General features: G+C 38.1%; 1 protein-coding gene across 7 annotated transcripts in view; it reads right to left on the bottom strand.

Annotated features, from left to right (window-relative positions):
* Positions 1 to 255: 255 nt before the first annotated feature.
* The window catches only part of RNF41 (ring finger protein 41), a 36,523-nt gene continuing 9,764 nt past the window's right edge, over positions 256 to 27,014 (bottom strand). For 3 of the 7 annotated variants that reach the window (XM_070934882.1, XM_070934881.1, XM_070934880.1), the window contains exons 2-7: positions 21,500 to 21,641; positions 13,396 to 13,508; positions 4,884 to 5,155; positions 4,414 to 4,549; positions 2,767 to 2,870; positions 256 to 654 (exon numbers count right to left, since the gene is read on the bottom strand). In XM_070934882.1, the coding sequence (XP_070790983.1) occupies positions 303 to 654; positions 2,767 to 2,870; positions 4,414 to 4,549; positions 4,884 to 5,155; positions 13,396 to 13,485 (954 nt within the window). In that variant the 5' untranslated portion in view covers positions 13,486 to 13,508; positions 21,500 to 21,641 and the 3' untranslated portion in view covers positions 256 to 302. Of the gene's footprint in view, positions 655 to 2,766; positions 2,871 to 4,413; positions 4,550 to 4,883; positions 5,156 to 13,395; positions 13,509 to 14,695; positions 14,843 to 21,499; positions 21,642 to 23,023; positions 23,597 to 25,699; positions 26,056 to 27,014 lie in introns of those variants that run through there. The other 4 variants (XM_070934879.1, XM_070934883.1, XM_070934885.1 and 1 more) reach the window with 4 other exon arrangements.

Here is a 27,014-nt window from a genome sequence, read left to right as displayed (position 1 = left end):
GACCAGGTCTAATGACCATAAGGAGAAGGGAGTGCAGCATGGCATTTTGCATAAATTCCTGGGCTCGTGCCCAGTATAATTAGGGAGTAGCATTTTATTCAACGAAGAGAGGAATGATGCCCTGATAACAGTACAACAGAACAGAATCAGTGGGCTTAGAGTTGGAGCCTCTCTCTCTCTCTCTCTCTCTCTCTCTCTCTCTCTCTCTCTATATATATATATATATATATATATATATATATATATATATATATATATATATATATATTCAAGCACGTTGTTTTATCATCTCTGTCGAGTCTTTAAATTTCCTCCACTCCATGTGCAAATATCATCACCAGGCCTGGCTCTAGCACCATCTCCTCTCCCATGTGCTGATTCTCACAGGCCATCACAACCACAGCTTGTTTGCCTGGGATGCGTTTGGCCACATAGTTTTCGTAATAACGTCGGTTCATCTGGCGAGTTTCTAGGGTGGCCAAGCCTTGGGGCCAGTTCCGTTCATGGGCATTTTCAATCAATTCATTGATGATGGATGTGGGGCAGCCGCTTTCCACCAAGGAACGCTTGATCACAGCTTGGAGTACAGCATCTGGTGTAGAGATCATACCACCCCATCGGGTTACCCGGGCTGGCTGCAAGGAATTCACCCACCTAGGAGTCAAGTGAAAAGAAACAATCACACAATGAGGAAAGAAAAACAGATGAAACCAATAGCACCGCAATGAAAGCCTAGAGAGCAAGATTCCTTTTACTTTATTTCTGATCAAGTGGATCAAGATGGTTCCCTGCCAAACAATCATGATGAGTAATGTTCAGGTCTATTTGGACTACTCCCTGCATTAGGCACAATGTATTATTTCTAACATAAAATTAAGACTATCTAGGAAACAGAAAGCCACCGGACAAATATTTCAAAATTTCACTTTAAAAAAACTATTTCCTCCAAACTTCATACAGTGATCTTGGAAATGTTTTGAAGCTTATTTTCTTTATGGCAGTCATGAAGAATCTGGATTCACCCAAGCACTCTTGATCCCCTAATAAATCTAGCCTGCACAGCCACAGATGAGGAAGTTGATCTACTGGATCTCCTGTTGAATCTCATAAGCTGTGATCTCTCTAGAACAATCTCTCATTCCTGTGGCTCTACATTGTGTAAGATGAGGCACCAGGACTTATCCTAAAATCACAGCTTCTGAGGTTTACTTTTAAGTCTGTCACATTATGAATCCTTCTAGCATTGCTCCCAATTCTATTTGTCCTAATTTGTTTGGGAATATATTTTTATCTACATAATCACTTGCACACCATCCATTTCCCAGGGTGGTTTACACAATCAGGCCCTTTTGAAATGAAGCCTCAAATCTTAATTATTCTAACAATGGGATACCAAAGTGGTATCCATTGATAATCCAGACATGTTCTTTGGCATTGAACAGGATCTCCACTCCTTTGACTATTTTTTAACATTTAAAATATCTACATTTGTTCAGTATCTTTCGCATTCTTAACATTCCCGTGTCTCCATCAATTAGAACTTAGTCTATGTTCTAAGGCAGTGTTTCTCAACCTTGGTAGCTTGAAGATGGGTGGACTTCAACTCCCAGAATCCCCCAGCCGGCGCTGGGAGTTGAAGTCCACCCACCTTCAAGCTTCCAAGGTTGAGAAACACTGTTCTAAGGTCTGTAATTTCAAGACGGTAAGAGATCAATGCTTCAAAAGTAAAATCTGAACATGTTACCTTGACATTTGTAATTAATCTTAAATCAGTCCCAATTTATCTCCTTTATCATGCTGATAACAGCAGCAACCATCTAGTTAGTGGTCAAGCTACTGTAATGGCTCAGGAAATAAAGAGTTACCTGCTTATGATTTCTGAATTCATAATCTTAACAGGTTATCCAGCTCATTGAATATTTGGAGTTACCTCTTTATATTTGAAAGCTATTGTCCTGAGAAACAACTTCCAGAATTGGAAAAAGATAACCTATTCTTAGCTAGCATAATGGGAAGTGAGGGTGGAGGTTTGTTCTCTGAGCTTATGAGTTGGTTTCCAAATATTTCTTTATCAGGCTAGGTAACATCTTCCATGGAATTTAGGGGAGGTCGGTGTCCATGTTGTTCTGCTCATAAGAGCTTTGTGTGGTCAGTAGGTCTTGTGATAGTGAGGTCACATCAGGCGCGGGTTATGTCAAGTGAGGGTCTTGTGATGGGGATCACGTCAGGTGAGGGTCATTTGGAGGTGAAGTGCTGGCTGTGGGGGGTAGGCATGGGTTGGTTGATGGTTGGTGCCGTCTTTGGTTGGCTGTGTGGTTGGTTTGAATTCTAGGTTGATGTGTCTGTTGATGGAGTTGCTTGTGGAGTGCCAGGCTTCAATAAACTCATGAGCGTGGCAGGTGGTAGCATGACCGATGATTCTTGTACTGCTCCAATTGAATTGGTGCGGTTCAGTGTCAGTGTGGGTAGAGATTAGGGATTGGGGATCGTGGCCTTTGGGAAGTATTATGGGCTCCTGAGTGCTTTCTGAGCTTGATTGTTTGCAGATGTTTCATCTTCATTCACCATAATAACAAGTATTACCTTGATAGCTATGTTTCAACAACTGTACTTGGTAGCATAACATATAAATGTACCCCATAATTTTTCCTACAGAAGTTTGCTCTAATTTTCAATAATTTCCCACCACTATTCGCTATTGCCTTTTCCCAGGTTTGAACCCCCACAACTCTTCCAGTCCAGCATTAGTGAGAGATTAATACTTACTCAAGGATTTCATTATATTCAATAGTCTCCTCCAAATTCTGCAGGTTGGGATTGACACTACGTATTGCTCGCATGTACGCTTTTAACAACTGTATGTCCCGTTTCTGCAAAAATGGATATTACATTAATTTAACTAATAGGACCCAGAGGCTACACTGCAGCAATAAAAAAAAATCCATATATAGCTTAATTTATTACAGTAGTTGTTATCAATAACATTTATTAATGCTCAACACTTTACACATTAATAGTGTGCAGCAATGCAGATTCAAAGAAGAAAGGGAGATTTGAACTGCACTGGGTGTCCTATCAGCAACTCCTTGAATGAAGTCGCCTCTTTTCCCAGGCTTGGATTTGGGGTCCAAAAGAAGGCATATTTGATTCAAAAGGATGCAGACAGGTTCTATGTGACTTCCTCCCCACGTATTAAATCATGTTTGAGTCTAGAATGTTGCATGATGCTAAAATACAAGTCCAGGGAATACAGGTCGTCCTTGACTTGCAACTATTCGTTTAGTGATTGTTTAAAGTTACAACAACACAAAAAGTTGATTTACAACTGGTCCTCGCACTTACAACCATTGCAGTATCCCCATTGTCATGTGATCAAAATTTGGCAGCTGGCATGTATTTATGACGGTTGCAATGTCTTGGAGTCACACGACTGCCATTTGTGATCTTCCCCAGCCGTCTTTTAGCAAACAAAGTCAATGGGGTAAGCTTGATTCACTTAACAACCACCTAATTCACTTAACAACTGCAGCGATTTCCTTAACTGTGGCAAAAAAGATCATAAAACTGGGCGCAACTCATTTAACAACTGCCTTTCTTAACCATGGAAATTCTAAACAATGGAACAATTGTGGTCATAAGTCAAGGATTATCTGTATAGGTAACTCTCAATTTACAACCATTTGTTTGGTGATCATTCAAAGTTACAACAGCATTGAAAAAAGTGACCTATAACTTGTTTTCACAGTTAATGACTGTTGCAGCATCCCTGTGATCAAAATTCAGATGCTTGGCAACTGTTTTTTTAAGTGTATGGCACTTGTTAGCCAGGGATCACCAAAGTGGCTGGCTGCCTCTGTGAAAGGAAATTTTTTCGGGTGGTGTTATCTTACCCGCGGGATGCCTGAATGTCAGTAGGCATTCGGGGAAGGCTCCTTTCCTGTCCCTATGTGGTTTATTTGCTCACGGGAATCGAACCGCCGAGCTGCCAACCTCAGTGGAGCACAAGTTTAGTGTCTTACCATGTGAGCCACCGCAGCATGTATTTATGATGGTTGCAGTGTCCTGGGGCCATATGATCATTTTTTGCGACCTTCTGACAATGGGGAAGCCAGATTCATCTAACAACCCTTCTACTAACTTAAGAACTGCAGTGATTCACGTTAACAACTGTGGCAAGAACCGTCATAAAATGGGGCAAAATGTAGTTAACAACTATCTTGCTTAGCAATGGAAATTGTGGTCATAAGTCGAGGACTCCCTGTATTCACAATTACGACATGTTTTCACTCCAGCACAAGCTGTACAAAGAAACTTTCTAAAAATACAGTCCCATTCTCATTCCTCTTGTTTAGAAAAGGTCAGTGGATCCTTTAAGCCACCTGGCTGTTTGACAAAGGAAAGAAAATGCAATACCTGCTCTGCTAATTGATGCTTATGTTCTGCGGACGTCTTTTCCAATTCAGCTATTCTTGTCTGTTGCTGCTGCACTACTGATCGTAAATGTTTTATACAGTTATGATTCGGCAATTCGTCTTTGGGCATTTCCAAGCTGCACAGAGAAGTAACTACAATTGAGTGCCTAGAAAAAAACTGTTTAGGCGGATAAGCAACCAAGAACAGAGGTAAAAAGACTCTAAGAAAACCGAGCCTGAAAATAACAACTCCCACGCTACCAGCTGCCAATACTGTGCAATTTGGGTACACCTGATGCATCACAAAAGCCATTTCACATTGACAAAACAAGACGGCACAATTATTGCTGCCCTCACTAATGTTTCCAGGTCATGCTGTCATGTGTGATCTTTATCATCAGACCAGCAGAGAATTATGACACGGCTGGGGTCACGATCAGACAGACACCAACAAATTTGGCAAATACTCACCCGCATCCCTGTTCACAGGTCACAGGCCGCTTTGGATTGTGTTCGCAGTCATTGAGGTGAGACATCAGGTTGTCAAGCCGCACTACAGCAGTGCAACCAAAAACAGCGTTGTCACACGTGATTTGCAGCTTAGATAGCATATTACGCATGATCCGGGGAACAGGGCGCAGGTGAGCCACAGTCACAACGCTTCGGTCGACGGGACACGTCTGCTGTTGGGAGAACCACTGGGTGATACAGGCATTGCAAAAAGCGTGCTCACAATGAGGCGCCTGTGTAGAGAACAGAACCAAGCATGCCAATTTAGATTACATCAAGTTTGCTGCTCAAGTTGACGTGGGCTCTTAGCCTTCCATGCAGCTCCTTTTCACTGAATGCTTTTCACTAACAGAATTGGAAATACTGCAGGACAGAACATCCATCGATCAATTAATGTAACCAAGCTATCAAGGGCATATGAAAACATCCGTTCATTCTGCTTGTCGTAGTGAGCACCTATCAGGGAAAAGATATAAAAATCACCCAGCATTAATTATTCACTGCCAGGTGTTAAATTTCTGTCCTTCGCAACGACTCTATTACAGATTACCCTGTATTGTGCCAATTCTGGATTAGTATATATAAGTATGAGAAAAGATACATAGTTACTTCCTTGTACAGTATTCCAATATACTCTCAAAGTACAGAAAAATCCCAAATGTACGTCCCAAAACAGATAGCACAAAGTCAACTATGCCTCTAAATATGGCACAGTTGTCATTCCAGCTGTTTTTCCAAGTACAATTTATTCACATGTTAATATACTTTATAAACGTAGTTCTTTGTCTCACAGCTCTACTTCCAAGTACTGTTGTTTGGAGGAAACGAAGATGATTAATTTCTAAAAGAGCTAAATCAGGCAAAGCTCTGGGACCAGATGGCCTACCAAGCGGATTCTATAACATTTTTGAAGATCAATTACTTCTTCCGATGAAGCACTTAATGAATTCTATTTTACAGGGGAATCTTATACCAGACTCTTGGAAGGATGCCTACATTTCTTTAATACCCAAAGATGGATTTAACTTCTGTGAAGAATTACAGGCCAATCCCGTTCCTTAATAATGACTCCAAATTCTTTACATCTATTCTAGCTGAAAGACTTAAATGTTTTACAGGATTATATACATGAAGACCAGTGTGGCTTCTTATCTAAAAGACAAAAGTTAATGTTAGAGTAATTTTGAATATAATTGAATATTTACAACAATGTAGTGACAAACAGGTTGCATTCATCTTTCTGTATGCAGAAAAAGCTTTTTGACAATTTGAACTGGGCATTTATGTTTAAAGTGGTGGAAAAGATAGATTTTGGATTGGGCTTTATACAGGGTCTGAAGTCCATCTATGCACTCCAGAAAGCTCGAATCATGGTGAATGAAGACTTTACAAAACCAGTTCAAATTCAGAAGGGAACAAGACAGTGGTGTCCTTTATCCCCTTTATTATTTATTCTAATGTCGGAACTGTTAAATAGAGATATTAGACAGGGTAACAGAGCAAAAGGACTACAATTAAAGCATATAATGAAAGTATTTTCCCGAAAATTAAGACCCAACCAGAAAATAAGCCCTAGCATGATTTTTCAGGATGCTCGTAATATAAGCCCTACCAACAGAAAAAAGCCCCGGTTAAGATTTTCAGCCCTCGTGGGGGGGGGGAGATCATGGCTTGCACAAGAGGCAGCGAATGTGCAGGGCCAACAGTGTCTGGCAGCAGCAGCAGCCTATTGGCCCCTTGGCTGGCACACTCTGGGGTTGCATAGCCCACGCAGCACAGGTGAGTCTGAGCACTGTGACTGCTGGCCCAGCCCTCCAAGCAACAAGCGGAGGCAGAGGCACGGGGGGAGGCACATGATCTGACCTGCCGGATGCACTACGCAGCCGGCTGCCCACTCTGTCCCACCGTCTGTCTTTGTTTGCCTGCAGCTGCGATGGAGCAGGTGGCTGTGTGGCATATCCAGTGGGCCAGATTGCCTGCCTCTGCTTGGTAGCAGTGCTCAAAGTCACCTGAGCTGCACACGCTGCACAGCTCCAGAGTGTGCTGGCCAAGGAGCCAGCGGGCTGCAGCCGGACACCGTTGGCCCCCACATGCTCGTCACCTCTTGCGCATCATGTGGTGATCTGCTTTATGACTATCACAACTTATCACAGTAAGTGGCAGGCTCCATTACAGGTGTAATTCAAGAACCTGAAGTTCTCATACTACTTTCGGTTCTACAATAAGGTTCCTACAGTTTTTTCTTGGATCGTCTTAGGTTTTCCTTACACATATTGCTGCACTGAACACTCCTTTGCCAAGCTTGTGTTTATGCTCCCATGTGTGCCTAAAAGGAAGCTGCAGAAAATCAACCAGCTGAAAATCAGAAGACTACAAATTTAATAAAAGTATCTCTCTAATAACAGAGTCCAAATGTCTGTTTTCTTTTAAAGACAGAATGTAGCCACATAGCAAGACACTCATAAGAATTACATTGAGATAAGGACACCATCTTATCATAGCTAAACTACAAATATTACAGAGCAATATTAACTCATACAAAGCAATATTCTCATGATTTTAGTCTCTGTGATTTGCAATTCAGTTTTTAGCACATAAATTTTAACCAGGAACTGAAAAACTGGCAATGTCCCCTTTGAGTCCCAAGTTTCAATCTTCCCTCAAGGATATAAGATATCCTTTTTGATAAGAGTTATGTGAGGCTGCAATGCCCATCATCCTCACCTGGCTGAAGCTGCTTGTAACAATAGCCTGACATATTAAGAGGGTTTGATTGAGGAACCTGGTATAAACAATCCTGAGATAGACAAGACCAGTGGGCAAAATCAGTGGAACAAAATAAATCTAATGTGATAGTTAAGACATAGTTCTGGGATCAGAAAAAAACAGATCCAAGTTCAGAAACTCATTGATGACACTGAGCTAATTGCCGTTTTCAATCCAACCTGTCTCTCAAGGTGGTTGCTATGAGGAAGAGCTCCAAAAGAAAAAACGGGACATCATAAGGTTTCATAATATGATGAAGAAGAAAAAGAAGCATCCTGTGTTTCTATGAATGGGAGAAAATTCTTCAGTGCCATTCATATCATGAAGAACAAATGTTAAAAATGGTTAAATAACCAGAATATTTTTCAGAATATATATATATATTTAGCTGCGAAATTCTACATCCTCCCCACTAACATGCTTAATACTTGCTAAATGGAGTATCAGGATGCTGTCATCTACTAATTACTATCAAATTACATTCTTATACTTGCACTATATAGGTCTTGAATTATGGTTTCACAGTACATTTTACAGCACTGTCGTAAAAACTATTCCTAAGCAAAAAAAAAAAAAATTAATGATGATACAGAAAGCACCATAAGATAGTAAAAAGAGTCAGATCAAGTTTACATTAGAAAAGAACATATTATTTTATATAGTTTTTATCTTTTTAAGATTGTAAGTCACCCAGGTTACCTTATGGTAAAATGGGTGGCCAATAAATTTTACAAATATATAAATATTTACATTTAAGTCCCCTTTGCATGGAGAATTTGTTAATAATTCAGCTTTCCTTATGATCACAAACACTCCTTATAATAGCTAGCGATGATTGAACCTCAGCCATTTAATTATTTTTAATTTACCATACAAGATAGGTTTTTTTTACTTCAGCAAAGCAAAATTAATGTTATTAAAAAACTATTTACCTTTATGAGTTCATTATTTGGCATCCAATTATTTGTCTTGCATAGATGGTTCATATGGCATTAAGCTGATGATAGCCAGAAGCAAAGATTAATATATACTTACAACTCCCAGACAGGAATTCCACATTGCTCATAAATTATGCTGGTATATTCAATTCTATGCTTATGGCAATGGAAACATTTGTTGTGTCACACTTGATCTTAGCCAAAAGGCCAATAAGCCAAACTGTCTCATACCACTCACTATATTATTTCCATTAACCTTACAGCACAAGACTTTCTAACACGTACTGAATGAACAGATTTTGAAGTATAGGTTAGACCGCATAATACTGCAATAACCGAAGAACGCATCTAAGAAAAAAAATTGATCCATTCATGCAAAACGATCCTGAAGATATAGCTGAATTCTTAGTTGCTACAAGTAGAATGAAGCACCTCACCCTTCAATGATTCAATCACTATGATTTCTACTTCTTATAAAAATGAGAATAAAGGCTATAAAAGTTCAGTAGGCAGGTTGTCCCATAATGATGATCTGAAAATAGGCTTTATACAGTTCAAGCCGGATTTCATTTTCGTAATATATTGAAATACTGAAAAATTACTTTTTAAAACTGATGCTAGCTTAAAACCACTGAATCTTTTAAAATAATTATCAAAGAATGTAATAGTTTTATTTCTATAATATTTATTAAGTTCCTACACCATGTTTCATCCTGTATTTTGAACTATGTGTTAAAGCTACTTTAATCAGTTGCACGGGTGTAGCATGTAGAAATCTGCTTGATTATGGGATAAAATCTCCATGAAAAATACTCAAACACAGTCTAGATCTTTGTGCACTGAGCATCCTTAATATTACATAGAATATTTACACCAGTAATAACCTCAAAGGTGGTCTGAAAGACATTAACATAATCTATGAGTTTAACTAACATATCTACTCATGGATGAGACTGTCTTCCCGCGGGCTTTTTGCCCGAGCACCATTTTGGCTCTTACCTCTTTGTAGCCAATTTCTAGTGGAAATAGAACTGCCCGTGTCTGCAGATGCCACTAGAGCATTCAAGCACATTCAGTGCAAAAACGCAAATAGATCTGTTCTGCAGGAATGGGTACTTGATGCAGCTTTGCAAAAGTCATTTTGTTTTGGCTTGCCTTCTACTGAAGAGACCCACAAAATAAGTAATTTTGGACAGATACGCAATGTAGATAATTGCTATTTAGCCTCACTCTAAAACCGTGAGGATAGGTAAGCTGTAGCTCATTGGCTACATGTAGCCTCCAGATCATTGTTATGTTGCCACAGTCTTCTGCTCCCACTTTCAAAATTTAGCTGCAACTTCTACAAAATTTAGCAATGTAATTGTCCAGGTGTTAAAAAAAAAACCTCAAGCAAAATAAGCTTAATGCTTTTATTTTATGACACAACACAAACAAGAGGTCAATGTTTTCAACCCTGTCTCTTCCAAAAAGCCACATAAAAGCACATTTCTTGGCTAATTCTTTCTCATGCAGAAGTTACATATGTAAAGAGAACTAGTGGGGTAAAGAATAGTCCCTGCCAGTTCCCTGATGGAATGAGAAATATCAATAAAGCCTATTATGCGCGTACAGGTAGTCTCAGTTTACAAAAATTAGTTTAGTGACTGTTCAAAGTTACAATGGCAGTGAAAAAAGTGACTTATCACCGTTTTTCACACTTATGACCGTTACAGCATCCCCGTGATCATGTGATCAAAACTCAGATGCTTGACAACTGACCCACATTTATGATGGTTGCAATGTCCTGGGATCATGTGCTCACCTTTTGCAAGCTTCTAACCAGCAAAGTCAATGGGGAAGCCAGATTCACTTAACAACCATGTTACTAACTTAACAGTGATTCACCTAACTATGGCAAAAAGGTAATAAAATGGGACAAAATTCACTTAACAACTGTCTTGCTTAGCAACAAAAATGTTGAGCTCCATTATGGTCATAAGTCCAGGACTACCTGTACAGTATCTATAACTGTGATGGCGAACCTATGGCATGCGTGCCAGAGGTGGCACACAGAGCCCTCTCTTCTGGTTTCCGGTGTGCAGCTGGTCTTCGCACGCACCAGAACGCCAGAAATCCGAAGATCAGGTGGCAGGTGCACATGCGTGTGCTGGCCACTTGGTATTCAGGTTTCTGGTGCTCTGGTGCGCATGAAGACCAGCTGGCTGGTGTGCATGTGCATGCCAGAAACCCAAAAACCAGGTGGCTGGCGCACGCATGCGCACCAGCCACCTGATCTTCGGGTTCCTGGCGCTCCAGCGCACATGCATGTTCTGGTTTGAGCACTCGATGCCAAAAAGTTTCGCCATCACTGATCTATAAGGTCACTGTATTTTGGTTGAATGCATATTGAGATTGAATATTATTGCAGCCACACAATGGCCCTATGGACACAGTGCAGTAATCCACAAGGCTTGGTTAGCAGAAGTATGCCCACAAACACTTTTTTCTAGGACACCACAATTATCAAAGCAGCTGTCTGCGCTTTGCTTGCTGTTAAATTATTGCTTGCTAACAAGACAGATGCAGCTATGGCTAGAAGTACTGTACATCCTGTTTTTAAAGAAGTTGCTCAATTATAAACAGACAATATATGGGTGTTTCTATAGCTGTACTATGTGGAAGGGTGGGGGGGAGGAGGAGTCAGCAAGTGTATTCACACTCACTAACCTTTACAAATTACTGTAAATGTGGTCACGGTTCTGCCAACAAATGTCATTTTTAAATCTGCAAAGCAAGCAAGCTATTCAAAACCATTTAGCTAAATCCATCTTTGCAAGGAAACCGTGCCCTTCCCGTCCACCCCCACTCCAAAATAAAGGAAGAAATCAATCGCTAAACTATTGATTAAAAAAAAAAAAACAGTACTAAGCTATACAGTAAAAAAAGGGTAAAAGTTTCCCTTGTCCAGTCATGTCCGACTCTAGGGCACAGTGCTCATCTGTTTCTTGGACGAGAGCGCCAGTGTTGTCCAAAGACATTTTCCATGGTCATGTGGCCAACATGGCTATATACCAAAAGTGCACAGAACACTATTACCTTCCCCCCTGAAGTGGTACCTATTAATCTACTCGCATTTGCATGCTTTCAAACTGCTAGGTGGGCAGGACCTGGGACAAGGAACAGAAGTTCATCCCGTTGCACGACAGTCAGATCTCAAACCTGGGCTGTCACCTTTTCAGCTGACAAGCTCAGCACCTTTAACGACAGTTCTTAAGGTTAATTCATTTATCATGGTTGCATGCTGCAAATACATATGTATTTCTCCATCTATTCTAGAAATAACGTTCCTTCTGAAGACATGTGCAGAGTGGAAAAGCTAGTCAAATCACAGACTCATTCTATACAAAATGGCTTGTTCTTTAATCCTTTTAGATCCATTACTACCGGTATTAACCAATTCAGTCTTGCAAAATCACATGCCTTTGGATTCCATGGGAGTGAAGTGGTTTAGAAATTGCTTTGAGTAACTATTTTATTTCTGAACTTCTAAATATAATACAATGCACTTGACAGGAAGGAAAGTAGCCTCTTGCAGAGACAAAGAACAAATGGATATATAGAAAGACAGTTTTATTCAAATTTGCCCCAAAGGAAAGCGATACTGAATTTAAGACACACCCCTTAAGCACAACACATACACCCCCATTGTTTGCATCTGCTGCTCTTTTCTCAGCGAACTAAATATAGCTTTCTCATTGTAAAGGCAAATTAATTTGGGGAAAGCAGTTAAGGCAACCTGTCTGAAACAACAAATGCCATACTGCTTTTCTCCATGGATAGTCGTACTTCAGCTTAGAATATGTATTTTTATGAAGGCAGAGGTAAACAGAAACGCCTATAAGATAAACTGTTACTTTGCAATATCCTGATAAATTCCTAACATTTTCTTGACCCAGAAAGTTTTGTTAGCTTTTTTTGTGCGTGTGCTTTTGAATCACTATTGACTCTTGGCGACTGCCTGGACGAGCTCTCATATTATGACACTATAAGTATTAAAACATTGATTGAATCAACTAAAGCTTATTCAGAGTGATTTATTTTTTGCATGATATCCACAACTTTAATTATATCTCTGCACTAACATATATCAAAACTTTTCCAGAATAGGCAAATTTTCTCTCTCTCTCTCTCTCTCTCTCTCTCTCTCTCTCTCTCTCTCTCTCTCTCTCTCTCTCTCTCTCTCTCTCTCTCTCTCTCTCATATTAACAAACTCAGTTTTATATTTTGCTTTGGAAAACTAGTGCTGTTAATTTAAATAAACTTCACAATGCTTAGCATATTGTGCTGAAATTTTCAAAAAAAAATTTTTTTTCTAAACAAAAAGTTTAAACCTGGACATTTAGCTGAAGCAGTTGAACTGAAATAGAAGATAATAGTATAAGAGTGCTACACAGTTAGTTTTAAGTACAATATATTTATTATTACATTGATATTCTACCTTTAATCCAGAAGCTCAAGCAGCATATAAGTGCACCCACCTCCTATTCCCCCCAAAACCAACAGCTTGTGGGAACAGATTAGGCACAGGGCGAAACTAGCTCAAAATTCCACAGTGTGTTTCAGTGGCTAAGTGTGGACTAAGTTTGGTCTCCCCATTACTGGCACAACATCTTAATCATTACACTGTGCTATGTTTCCCTATATGAGTAAGAAGGACTTAATACATAATTGCTTTCTAAAACCTGTATGCAAAATACATATTAATTAATGTAGTCTTTACCACCTACCTGCACTGGCTCCTCCAAAACCCCACTGCAGATGGGGCAAATAAGATCTTCATCAACATCCCCTTGAAAACGTGCTACATCATACCCCATTTCTCATCACCGATGCCAAAACGCTAGGAAAAAAAAAAAAAAAGCAGGAGGAAGAAAAAATATGTATTTGAATTTTCATGACAAAAAGCTCTAAAAGCATGTATTTCAAAAATATTATTTGGGTGGAATCAGTTAGAAATCCTTCGTCTAACCAGGTTGCCTGCCTACTAACTTGATATGGCTGCCTGCTAAGTCACAGATTCACAGAGACGGCTCCAAGCCGCTAAGGAACAGGATGTGGCACGGCAGAGAAAGAACAACTTGATTCAGCCCCGTTTTCTCCGAGATTAATTTTCCACAGTTTTACTAGGCTATTACTACCAGATTAGATACTTCACTCCACACTCTGTTATTATTCACTTCTTCATTTGCAGTTTTATATACAATCGTCTTCAACTTACAACCATTCATTTAGTGACTGCTTGAAGTTACAATGGTGCTGGAAAAATGGACTTATGACCGTTGCAGCATCCTCATGGTCACATGATCAAAATTCAGATGCTTGGCAAATGGCATATATTTATGATGGCCTGAGGTCACACGATGACCTTTTGAGACCTTCTAGCAAGCAAGGTCAATAGGGAAGCCAGATTCACTTAACAACCGTGTTACCAACTTAACTGCAGTGATTCACTTAACTGTGGCAAGAAAGGTCATAAAATGGGGCAAAACTCACTTAACAACTGTCTTGGTTACTAATGGAAATTTTGAGTTCAACTGTGATTGTAAGTTGAGGACTACCTATATTCCACACCCTTCTTTTCTATTTCTGCAGGAACCAGAATATATAGGCATCTAGTCTCCATCTTAGAACCCATGACTGTATATACTGAAGGGAGAGGAGTTCTGGAAATCTGAAAGTAAGCATTTAATGATGGATCAAGGTATTTCTTGCTATCACCTTGCTGAAAAAAGAATTAAATCAAGTTACTCCTAATGTCAGTGAGTGAAATAGACATCTTTGCTCAAGAGAGACTACTTCTCAAGCGTATACATAGCATAAATCTTTCCCCAGAATGCTATCTAGAAAAGTTTGCAAGAGTACATTAGAAGTAGACTTTGCTTGTTCTCTTAGGACTAGCTTGGCATAACTATCTGCATATTTTTTACTAGAATTTGGGACATTTTTGAAAAGCTTGGGATGATTCATTGAATCCTTTTTTTTCTAACATCTCAACAGGATACTGTATATTTTTCTCTGTTCAGTCACCTCTTCCCTTCATCTCTGCTGTCCTCCTCTTTCTCTTTCTTTCCTTTCCCAGTGTTATCCAGTCTTCTTTTTTTGTTTTTGTTTTTCTGTTCTTCTTGTGTGTGAAGGTTATCTTAAATCCTGCTTACCTTCCTCTTGGATAAAAAATGTTACTCATCAATATTTGGGACACTTTTCACTAATTATTTTACACAGCAAAAAAGTTAATGTTGAAAAAAAAAATCAGCCTGGGTGGTCACTTTGAATGAACAGTAGAGAAAAAGACATGTACAATCAGCAACACCACTAAGCTCTACTATAGGATATACAAATCATAGTCAGTCTATTCTGTCTAGAACAATCTGCTTGAACAGAGGACAGCAGCCATTCAAATTACTCAATACTCACAAGTTTTGCAAAGAACATCTAGATGAATTATATTTGAAAGGAAAAGGACGCCTATCAATTTTTTTTTTTTACTGAATTGCAAGCCTATATCAATCAAGACCTCACTTTAAAAATGTTCCGATATTAACTATTGGATCTTTATAAAGGCACAATCAGGCCCTGCCAGGCTGTGCTTGTTCCCTGCCACCCCTCATCATGCCCTCCTACATCTGGCAGAAGCCACCCCTGCCCGGCCATGCTTGTGCTGAAGCAGCCACTTATCAACCTACTGGCCTGCTTGCAAGTCACCCAGGATTTGCAACTTTCTGCCAGCATCCCCACTGACTTTGCTTATTGGAAGCCAGAAGCAATAGCACTTAGACTTTTATGCCGCTTTACAGTGCTTCACAGCCCTCTCTAAGTGATTTACAGAGTCAGAATATTTTCCCCAACAATTTGGCTCCTCATTCTACCCACCTCAGAAGGATGAAAGGCTGAGTCAACCTTGAGCCTGGTGAGATGTGAACTGCCAAATTGCTGGCAGCCGGCATAAGCAGAAGTACTGCACTCTAACCACTGCGCCACCATGGCTCAGAAGGAAATTACAACAAACTCCTTACTTAATGACAGTAACAAGGGACTGCTGGAATTGCTGTCACTAAATGATACAGTCATAATATCGCCTTTTACAACTGCATTGCTTAACAATGGAAATTCCAGTCCAAATTACCTTTGTTAAGAAAGGAATACCTGTCACCTTGCAGAAAATGAAACTTCCCTTATGGTTCAAAGAGAGGACTTTCTTTCATACTACGTTTCCCTGAAAATAAGACCCTGTCTTATATTTTTTTGAACCCTGAAATAAGCATTTGGCCTTATTGCCATGCGCTCAAAAGCCCTATTGGGCTTATTATCAGGGGATGTCTTATTTTGGGGGAAACAGGGTAGTACGAATTCTTTTTTTTTTAAATATACTTTTTAATTAGAGATTTTTAAATGGATAAAATTTAAACATGAAACAATACAGAAATGAAATTAAGAAGGAAATAAGAGAGGAAAAATGCAGAAAAAGGAAAATATATTTAAAGAATCAACTTCCGATTTTTATTACAGCAGTTACAAACAAGCTTGGTATCACTCTATCTTAAGATCACATTACTTAGTTCACTTCTTACCATATTTCAACCCTTTCCAATTGACAAATCAAGAAATCATCAATTTATTCCTGTCCATTTTCAACAAAAAGTCCACAAGGGGTTCCAGTGTTTTATAAAAGTACTTATCCCTGATCAAGCAAGGCAATTTTGTATTGTTTTCTTTTGCAGAGAACTTTACAATAGTTATTTAAGCTTTAGCTTAGTGTTGTCTTAATATTCTTCCTGATGAGGTGCACAACTACGTTCTTTAATACATTTCTTAACTTTCCATTTCTTGTGTTAATTCTGTACAGCTTGTCCATTTCAACATCCATTGATGCCTACTTCCTCCCACTCTAAAAACATTTTTAGGGTTTTAACAATCCTCTCCTTACTATCTTCACTAAATTGTCCTGTAGCTGTTCTCAGTCTCAAGCAGCCTTCATTCTCTTTTAAATTCAGTAGTATCACATTTTCTAAATCTTTTTTTGTCTCTTGGCTTATAATTTCTGTCTCATTTTTACTGCAGATTCTTCAAATTTTTTATTTATCTTTTCTTCTGTATTTAATACACCCAAAGACCAACATTACTCAAATTTTAATAATAAATCATAAACTGTCAACATATTCTGCAGGCAAAACAGAAACTTGACAAAACTCTTATAAGGTGATTTGATAAGAGTTTTGGGGGCTTTTCAGTGTAATTAGCCAGATATTGGCCCAGTGGAAACATACATGATTTGAGGTTCAAGTAAGTTTTTTAAAAAAATGAAAGGCCTTTAACCATAAAAGCCATATTGTTTTTAAATTGAACTTTAAGGGAAACATCAAACCAATTCCCTTTACTGCAGAAGACTAACATGTTCTGATCTTAAAGCAATGCTTGCTGCACATTTTTAGTTCAATATGTAGGAAAATCAAAATGGAGCAGACCCCTCCATACTAAAGTAATTAGTAATTAGATAACTTAATACACAATATGCCACAAATATTGCAAATGCAAAGAAATGCATTCCTAAGAGATATTTTAGTAAGATAAATCTGCAAAACAATTCTAGATCTCAATATCCAAGCTGACTTTCCAGTTGCAATTTATAACCAGTTGCAACTCTTTTCATATGTCAAACTAAAAATTAAGTATTACGTTAATTTAAGGTGACCAGATTTTAACATTGGTAAAGAGGGACATTGTGGGCGTGGCTTATTTTGTGGGCATGGCTAGCTGGTCATGTGACCGGGTGGGCGTGGCTAGTTGGTCATGTGACTGGGTGGGCGTGGCTAGCTGGTCATGTGACCGGGTGGCCATGGCTATGCGTATAGGGTAAGGTGAACAGATTTTAACATTGGTAAGAAGGACACCATTGTGGGCGTGACTTGTTGTGTGGGCGTGGCTTGGAGGCCATGTGACTGGGTGGGCGTGGCTAGCTGGTCATGTGACCGGGTGGCCATGGCTATGTGTATAGGGACTACTCAGAGGGCTGAAAAGTCATTTCTGACAGGTCCTCACACTTTTGACTGGTCCTCACACTTATGACCATCCTCACATTTATGCCCGTGCAGTATTCTTAACAACCATGTCACTCATTTCACAACTGCTTCTCTTCACCATGGTGACAAGATAGGGCAAAAACGTAAAATGTGAGGACAGTCGTAAGTTCGAGGACTGGTCAAAAGTGTGAGGACCAGTCAAAAATAACTTTTTCAGCCCTCTGAGTAGTCCATATGCACAAAAGGACTAACCAGAGGGCTGAAAAAAGTCATTTCTGACAGGTCCTCGCACTTTTGACTGGTCCTCACACTTATGACCATCCTCACATTTATGCCCGTGCAGTATTCTTAACAACCATGTCACTCATTTCACAACTGCTTCTCTTCACCATGGTGACAAGATAGGGCAAAAACGTAAAATGTGAGGACAGTCGTAAGTTCGAGGACTGGTCAAAAGTGTGAGGACCAGTCAAAAATAACTTTTTCAGCCCTCTGAGTAGTCCATATGCACAAAAGGACTAACCAGAGGGCTGAAAAAAGTCATTTCTGACAGGTCCTCGCACTTTTGACTGGTCCTCACACTTATGACCATCCTCACATTTATGCCCGTGCAGCATTCTTAACAACCATGTCACTCATTTCACAACTGCTTCTCTTCACCATGATGACAAGATAGGGCAAAAATGTAAAATGTGAGGACAGTCGTAAGTTCGAGGACTGGTCAAAAGTGTGAGGACCAGTCAAAAATAACTTTTTCAGCCCTCTGAGTAGTCCATATGCACAAAAGGACTAACCAGAGGGCTGAAAAAAGTCATTTCTGACAGGTCCTCGCACTTTTGACTGGTCCTCACACTTATGACCATCCTCACATTTATGCCCGTGCAGCATTCTTAACAACCATGTCACTCATTTCACAACTGCTTCTCTTCACCATGATGACAAGATAGGGCAAAAATGTAAAATGTGAGGACAGTCATAAGTTCGAGGACTGGTCAAAAGTGTGAGGACCAGTCAAAAATAACTTTTTCAGCCCTCTGAGTAGTCCATATGCATTAAAGGATACAGCAATAGAGAGGGATGAAGGAATGGAAATTAGAGTAGGAGTGAGGGTAAGAGAGGGAGGAAGAGAGGAGGAGAAGGAGAAAGGAAGAGGAAGTAGGGAGGAGAAAAAGAGGGTGGGGGGAAGAGAAAGTAAGAAGGAAAGAAAAGAGAGTGGTGGTAGGTTTGAGGAGAAAGATTGCTGTACAATAAAAAAGATGAAAGGGAAGAAAGCCAACCCCAAGCAAATATAAAGATATTAAGATTAAGAATGAATTGTTAAACTTTAAAGAATAAAAGAGAACAAATATGAATAAATAGCAATAATTAGAATTTAGAAACACACATACAAACATGCAATGTATTTTCTTTGAACAGAATATTTGGCTGGTTCACAAATTTAAACAGCGTTTAGTCATTTCAATTAAATTTACAATTTCTATATTTCCTTTTTGCCATATTTATTCCTCATCTATTTTTTTAAAAAAACAATATTACCCTTCATCCTCATCTCTAATCTTAATCAAATTCAATTTTTCCCTTCTATTCTATATTATACCCCTTCCCATTGTCATCTATTTTTATATCCATCCTCACATTGGTTAATTATGTAATTATGTAATACAGTTGTTTAATACAAATTCAACATTTTAATATAAATCAATTAGTTATATAACTATATTTTTTTGTATATTAATCAATATGAACATGAATATTCCAATTATTTCCATGCAATCCAATTTCTTACAAATCAATTAATTATATTTACCAATAATAATAAACCAAATAATTTCCCCCATATATTCCTCCAAACCACAACTTAACCATTTCTGCTTTCAACACAATATGCAATTATTAATAGTATCTCAATTATTACAATTCCCTAGTTAAATAGAGCTTTTTTTCTTTTGTGTTTTAAAATCCAAAATTTCCCATTGTTTGCAGTTTTGTACCTACCTTTTTTGGTGAGGAAAAAGAAAAAGAAAGAAATCTGTCTCTGCCTCATTTTGTCACGTTGCAGGTTTAGTTTCGCTTTCACCTTTGTTTTCAGTATAGCTAGGGGAGGGGGAAATCTGCTCCAGGAACTTTTTGCAGCTTTTTGCAGCTAATTAACCTAGCGGAAGCTTTTAACAGGGGCTGTTTTTCTATTTTTGCAGGCATGGGTCTATTCATTTTTTTTTTTAACACTGATCAGCTGTAGGTCGGCCCTTTGAAGCCCGGCGGCAAGAGTTTAAAGAGTTTTTTTTCCCTCTAGCCATCAGCGGGGATTCAGGAGGCAGAATGAAAAATCGGGACTTTTTTAAAACGCCGCGGGACGCGGGACAAATTGCTCAAAAGCGGGACTGTCCCGCCAAAAGCGGGACGTCTGGTCACCTTACGTTAATTACTCTTTCACATAAAATCAGTTTCTTGGCCTTGAAATGAAAGAAAATATTCTCCCCTCTCCAAAATTTTAAGCTGTTTGGGCTAATTTATGAGTAAGACAAATCCATTACTTACTATAAATTGCATTAAAACTGTTTTCAGGTATCAAATTATATCATATGGCTGTAATTGGTTGTTAACAAAAAGCTACCACAGCTGTATAAAGCTTTTTAACCTGGTCAGCAACAAGATGGAAATGGATTAAAACTGCACGCTACTCCTCTTAGTATAATGCAGAGACCTGGCCACCTTTTAATTATCTTCTACTGAAATATTCCGTACTTCATAGAACATTCATTTCAACTGTTTAGTCTACCTACTGTATAGATGCATAATGCAATATTATAATTGCATGTATGTATTCAAGTGACTATTTGCAAGCTACAAATATGATTAATCACATAAAAATCACAACATATATAACTAAAACATTATTTTGAAAATAACATCCATATTTTAATCTACATCAGTATTTATATTCAACCTGCTGTAATCCACTAAAACTTCCTCTGGACAATCCAACAACCTCTAATTCACTCTAACATCTGGCAATTAAAAATTTAGCAATTGTAATTAATCTCAAATTAGCATTAATATTTCTCAATGTGGGGTCGTCAGAGCTGAAAAGCAGAAAAATATATAATAGTTTATCAACACATTGAAATAAATCACATTTATACATCATTCAGAAGAAATAATAAAAAGCTAAGAAGGAAACAAAAAAACCCCCAGAAGATGTCTTCTACAGCAACAAATACCCAGATAAGCAGGGATTAACACCATACAAACAATCAAGCAGAAAACAATACCCTAATCAAGGAACAACCAAGGAGAAAACCATACCCCCACCAACACTGGCAGGGCAAGCTGCTGTTTATAAATAGGGAGCAAACCCCACACTCACCAATACTGATGATGTTATCTAATTGGGTAATGAGATATCTGCAAGCAAACAATCAAGCTCAGACCATACCAAGGACTCCACAGTTCAACCTTAAACTACAGTCACCTTCTTCTATTGCAAGTTCATAGAAATGTCTATGTAATTTTCTTGCCAGCAAAAAGACAATAGTTTGCCATTTGCTTTCTTCTGGAATTTTTTAAATTCAATATTAGGCTACAGAGATAATAATCTTTGGCAATTTATATAACTAGATCCAAGTTTGAACAACATCTAAGCCCAGATAAGAGTAGCTAGGTGTGGACATCTGCTGAGACTTACTGGTAGCACCCACTTCTCCATGATATCCATAATGAATCTGTTCAGTTAAACACCAGATTTCAACAGAAAATGAGATATACCTATAAAAGCAAACAGTGTATTGACTTCTGGAAGAAACAATTATTTTACCTTCTGCAGCAGAATTTCTTCCTGAATAGCAACAAGACAATGCTGATGTTGCTTTCCTCTTCTGAATTGAACTCTCACCATGGCCCATTTTTCTCTCTCTTCTTGTTCAGATTAAGTCATCGTTTATTTTAACAGCCAGAATCTGTGGTCATAAGAGGATAAATAATTTAACAGAAAATTTAAAAAAAACAAAACAAATTTATACCAGTATGGCATGTTGTGTTAATGCCTTAATATTTTTAGTAACAGCAGAGCAGAGCAGAGCAGTGCACAAAATTATGTAGATTCTCTTCATCATTTGTTCTATACACGGAATACAAGAATTAATATTCAGCTCATTTCCATACCCTTAGGCAAAGTATATTATTTGCAACATATTTATTATGTCTGACTTATTTGAAACATTTCACAACAGTATATATTTTCAGCCTTCTCTGACACTTAATTCTCCCAATTCTAAGTAGTTTATAGTGAGAAGATGCTTCATGTTTAGCTTTGCTCAGAACATACCCTAAAAATAATACTTGGTGCTTATTTAGTGGCAATAGCAAATAGCAAGAAGATTAAAGGTGATTAAAAAAAAAGCATTCAATATTCACCACACGAGTTTTCATTTCATAATGTTCTGCTTCAAATACTAATGATGCCTCATTTCATATCAACAGATATTTTACCCATTTGATTTAAATAGGCATCTACCATGTTTACCAAAAATTGAAATCACACATATTATAAGAGCTTTTATTTTTAGGTGAAACCCACAATGCCATTATTGAGTCCAGCTACACAGAAGGTTCAGAACATAAGACTAAGAACAGACATTGGCAATTTTGTAATTTTTTCCCTAGAAATCTATTATCCCACTGTGCTGGGAACAGCTAAGACCGGATGCATCATACAACATACGAAGGAGCCTACAGATTCTATTATGAGCAAATGTATAAATATAAATATACACAATACTGTACAAAGGAGCAGCAAAGAAACAAGACAGGGCTTTAAGAGATGAGAAACAACTGTTCTTCACCTGTTTCATGTAAGACACGGCAAGCAGAGACTTGCATCACAATAGTCACAAGCAGGAATTAGATCAGTCAGACTATCACTTTGAAGATATTACCAAAAATAGTTTAATTTTTAGAAGAACAAGAGATATTCACCACGAATATGAGGCTACTTCTTCCTTCCAAACAGATTTTTATCAAAGTTGCCTCACAATCCCTGTTTATTATATGTGATCATAATAGCTCTGATCAAGCCAAGAGAATAATACGCAACCAGAATCTTATTATATGAAATATGATCTTGTTTCTTTGGTTTGGAAAATAGCCTGGGCCTAAAAAACATTTCCTTGGCTATAAACTGCACAACTGAACAAAAGTAGCAACAACCTGCTTTACTCTCATAAACAAGATTTGTTCTTTGCTAACATAGGCTCCTAAACTGAAGTATGAACATGCCTTGAAATTTTAGAAGAAATACTCTCCAGATTATCTGCTATACTTTACCAAAGTTGTTACCCACCTTAAGCATCTTGTTGCTACAAGATTCTTCCTCAGATGTTGTTTCATCAAAAAGGCTCTTAAATACTTTTTTGCCACTTCACTGTTTCAGTTCACCATACATGTCCAAGCATTATTCCTTCAGCTGCTCCTTAACTTAATTTTCCAAACCACCCCCACAGCACTCTGTTATTCAACAGAAATTCAACCTCCAGGACCTTAGAATGGAAGGGAAACAGAAACACCTGCCAAGAATACTCAATCCCCACAATTTAATTTATTTGGATTCTTCAAGCTGGCTATTGAAGTAATCCCCACAAAAGAGAGGCTTCAATTTCTCTCTTGATTTTCAGCCTTCAATTGCTCTTCTTTACTTGTCTGTAATTCCCTCAATATCATCAAAGCTCATTTCAAAAACATCTTAACCACTGAGCAGCCCCCTACCGTAATACTTTTTCTCTAAAAAATTTACTATACCTCCCCCTAGCCTACACCATCCAAACATCAAATCAGTATAATACTGTTTTTTAGAATTCATGTGTTCATTCAAATCCAGATCTTGAATTGACACGTTTATGAAAAATGCTAATAGTTTTTTTTTGTTGGTAGTTCATCTTGGCTCTAATTTCCTAGGTCATCTGGATCTGGAAGGCAGTATTAACTTAAGGATGATCCTCTCTGTTAGCCTTTGGACATAGATGAGAGTTGTTTCTCTTTTCCCCAAATCTATTCCATTTTTCCAAACCTGATCAGTTTTCTTCCTAAAAACCTGCAACCATGAAACATCAGTAAGAAACCACCATGATGATTAACTTATCACAAATATGATTATTATTAAGCTGAAACTGGCTTCAATGTGTTGGATTATTTGCAAACACATTTCAATTACCAAACTATCTTCTCCCCCAAAACACTGCTAATCTCTTTCATTAGTAATGATTTCATTCTATGTAGGTTGCTTTGTCCTATTATTAAATACTCTAATCTCTTTGGAGGTCATTCTGCTAAAAAATAAAAAGCAGTATTTAAACTGAAAACTATAGAATTGTACAGTCATATGTATGCACATTATTATTACATCACATTATTCCCTTTCTGGGTAAGCAACACTATACAGAGCATAGAGAAATACTGTGTTTGCCCGAAAATAAGACCCTGTCTTATATTTTTTTGAACCCTGAAATAAGCACTTGGCCTTATTGCCATGCGCTCAAAAGCATGATTGGGCTTATTATCAGGGGATGTCTTATTTTGGGGAAAACAGGGTAATAAGAAAACCTAACTCCAAGAAATTAAGGCGTGACATAACAAAAAGAGAAGATTATTAAAACTAATTACATCAGCATCATTCAATATAACTCTTGATATCTTTTTTCTTCAAATCATTCATTTCTACAACATTCTTATGCTATATCATATTATTTCCTTTTTGTTTTTTAAAAGTATTCTCCTTTTTTTTTGGCTCTTATAGTTCATGCAATATCTGATCCATATACCTCTTGCTTTCTATAGTCACACTGCATTTTCCAAATTTTGTTCATTATCACTTTCAAACACCTTCCCAGGTTCATTTGGTTCATTTGGTAAAGTAATTATCTTGTAGTTTTTGCAGTTCCTCTTCTTATCCTTTCCTACCAATAGTCCTCGATTTATGACCAGTAGCTTTGCAACTGTTTGAAATGACCCAAATTCAAAGTTCTGATGGCTCCCTCATCCTGCATTTTGGGCTCTTAGCAACCAGCCAACATTTATAGTTGTTTGCAATGTCCTGTTATGCGACATTGGTTTACGATGTTTTTGCCGGAAACCAGCATTTGCTTTCAATTTCTGGCAAAAAAACCCTCCCATTATGGAAGAGTTCATTTAATGAACACCACCAAAAAAATCATAAAATCAGGTGGGTCACATCATGGGTCAGCACTTAATGAATGACACAAGTTACAACTGTTAATTCCAGGCTCAATTACAGTCATAGGTCAAGAACTATACCTGTATCTTGAAAAACAACAGCAGCATTCAACAATCAAAAGAAAAAGATAATACTTCTCACAAATGCAAAAGTTGTACAACCATTCCATAAGCATACCATATCCACACTTTGTCCTAATCCTGCAGCACTACCATTTTTAAATATTCTGATAGCACTTACTACTCTTCTTTCATCCATTTTTGGACACTAATATTTAAACTTCATTTTATTTTTACTTTAATAGTTTCAATATTTCCAAACAAATATCTAAAATACTCCTTCCAGCATTTCCAATGTCACTTTTTAAAATTCCCATCCAATCTGCTGGAAGCTCATTTACTTCTTCCAAAGCACTGTTTGATGTTTAATTTTCATCAAAATCACTTTGCATTTCCTCTGCCTCTTTGAATTGTAACTATGCCTTTCTTTGTATTTACATTTGTAAATACCTCTTTTAGTTTATAGTTATATTGCACCTTTCCCTCATCCTTATTTTTTGCAGTAATCATTCTCTTAGATGTATTACATTCAATCACCCAAACATCCTTTTCATACTTCTTAGACTAGAGTAACACCATACACTTCTGTGGCACATATAACTATTTCCGTTCTGTTCAAAACATTTTACCCATTCTCTTACTCTATGCTCAATTTCCATTTATTCTGTTGGAAAACGAATCTTCGAACACTTTTTCATATAGGACTCATACTTTCATTCCAGTTTCTTACCTGTCAGTTTTTTTCTTGAGATCCAGTCTTGACTCAAATACTGGATGTCCTACATTCAAGACTTCTCATCACTGCAGCCTTCACTAATCCTCTCAGTCTTTCATCAAAAACAATAAAAACCAATCATGCTTTTTATTTCTATTTATTTCTTTGCTATGGGCACATATGACTACAATGCATATTCCAAACAGATTTTCTAAACTTTCTAAACAGCCATCATTCTCATCCATAGGCCACCCACCAACCTTTTCTATATTCTTTCATTTCCATCCATCCGTTTTATTTATTTAACACAGAATAGATTAGGCTGTCAGCCTCAGTCATTGTTCTAACATGACAACAATTCTTACTAACAAGGGCAGTATTGGCACATTTTCGCTAATACAACCTAAACATAACCAAAGCCTGTTTCGCTTCAAATATGCTAATTTTATTCTATGCAAGCTGCAATCTCTAATCTAAAGACTAACTTTCAAGCCAACATACTGTTAACTACAATTCACTAACCAAAATGCTGATATATTTATTCCCTTTTTGAAAAGAACTCAAAATGGTAGACTCTGATCTTCTATTCCCCTCCCTGATAGAGGTCCAGTTCACCTTTTTTACATCTTCACGTAAGGAGCTTTTCTAAAATTTTGCAAGTAAATTTTGCAAGAATCTTGCCAGGAAAAATATGGTCCTACTGTTTTTTACCTTAGCTCCTGAGCCCCACACTTTCTTCACCAGCCCAACTACACGTGTCTTGGAAATAACCCACCGGCTGCTCTCAAATCTCATTCAATTGTACCATTTTGCCGAAGAACAAGTTTAGTTTATTAAGTTTAGTTTATTAAGGCTCAAATGCAGATAGTAGCTGTGGCTAGAAGGGCCTTTGCACAACTTCATGTTCACACCAGTTGCGCCTGTATCGGAATTGTGAGGGCCTCCTGAGCATAGTTACTCCTGCCCTGCTAGTCTCTCAGTTAGATTGTTGCAATGTGCTCTACATGAAGCTATCCTTGAAGATTATTCAGAAGCTACAGCTGGTGTAGAATGCAGCTGCATAGAGGATTCTGGGGGCCCTATGGTGGCACATGTAAGATTGCTGTTACATTAGATGCCTGTGTGCCAGTTTGCTTTTGGGTCCAATTCAAGGTATTACATTTAAGGCCCTATAAGGGCATACATCCAGGGTATCTGTGGAATTATCTCACCCCAATGGACCTAGCTTGCCCCATTAGCTCCAGTGGAATGGGCCAGCTGCAGATGCCATCTGCTAAAGGGTGGGATCAAGAAGAGCCTTTTCCACTGTGATCCAGAAGTGCAAACTACT

The sequence above is a fragment of the Pituophis catenifer genome, unplaced genomic scaffold (assembly GCF_029215685.1).
Source record: "Pituophis catenifer annectens isolate HBS135680 unplaced genomic scaffold, rPitCat1.0.hap2 SCAF_2, whole genome shotgun sequence".
Lineage (NCBI taxonomy): Eukaryota > Metazoa > Chordata > Lepidosauria > Squamata > Colubridae > Pituophis > Pituophis catenifer.
Note: the sequence above shows the minus strand (reverse complement) of the source record. Positions and strands in the feature narration are given on the sequence as shown.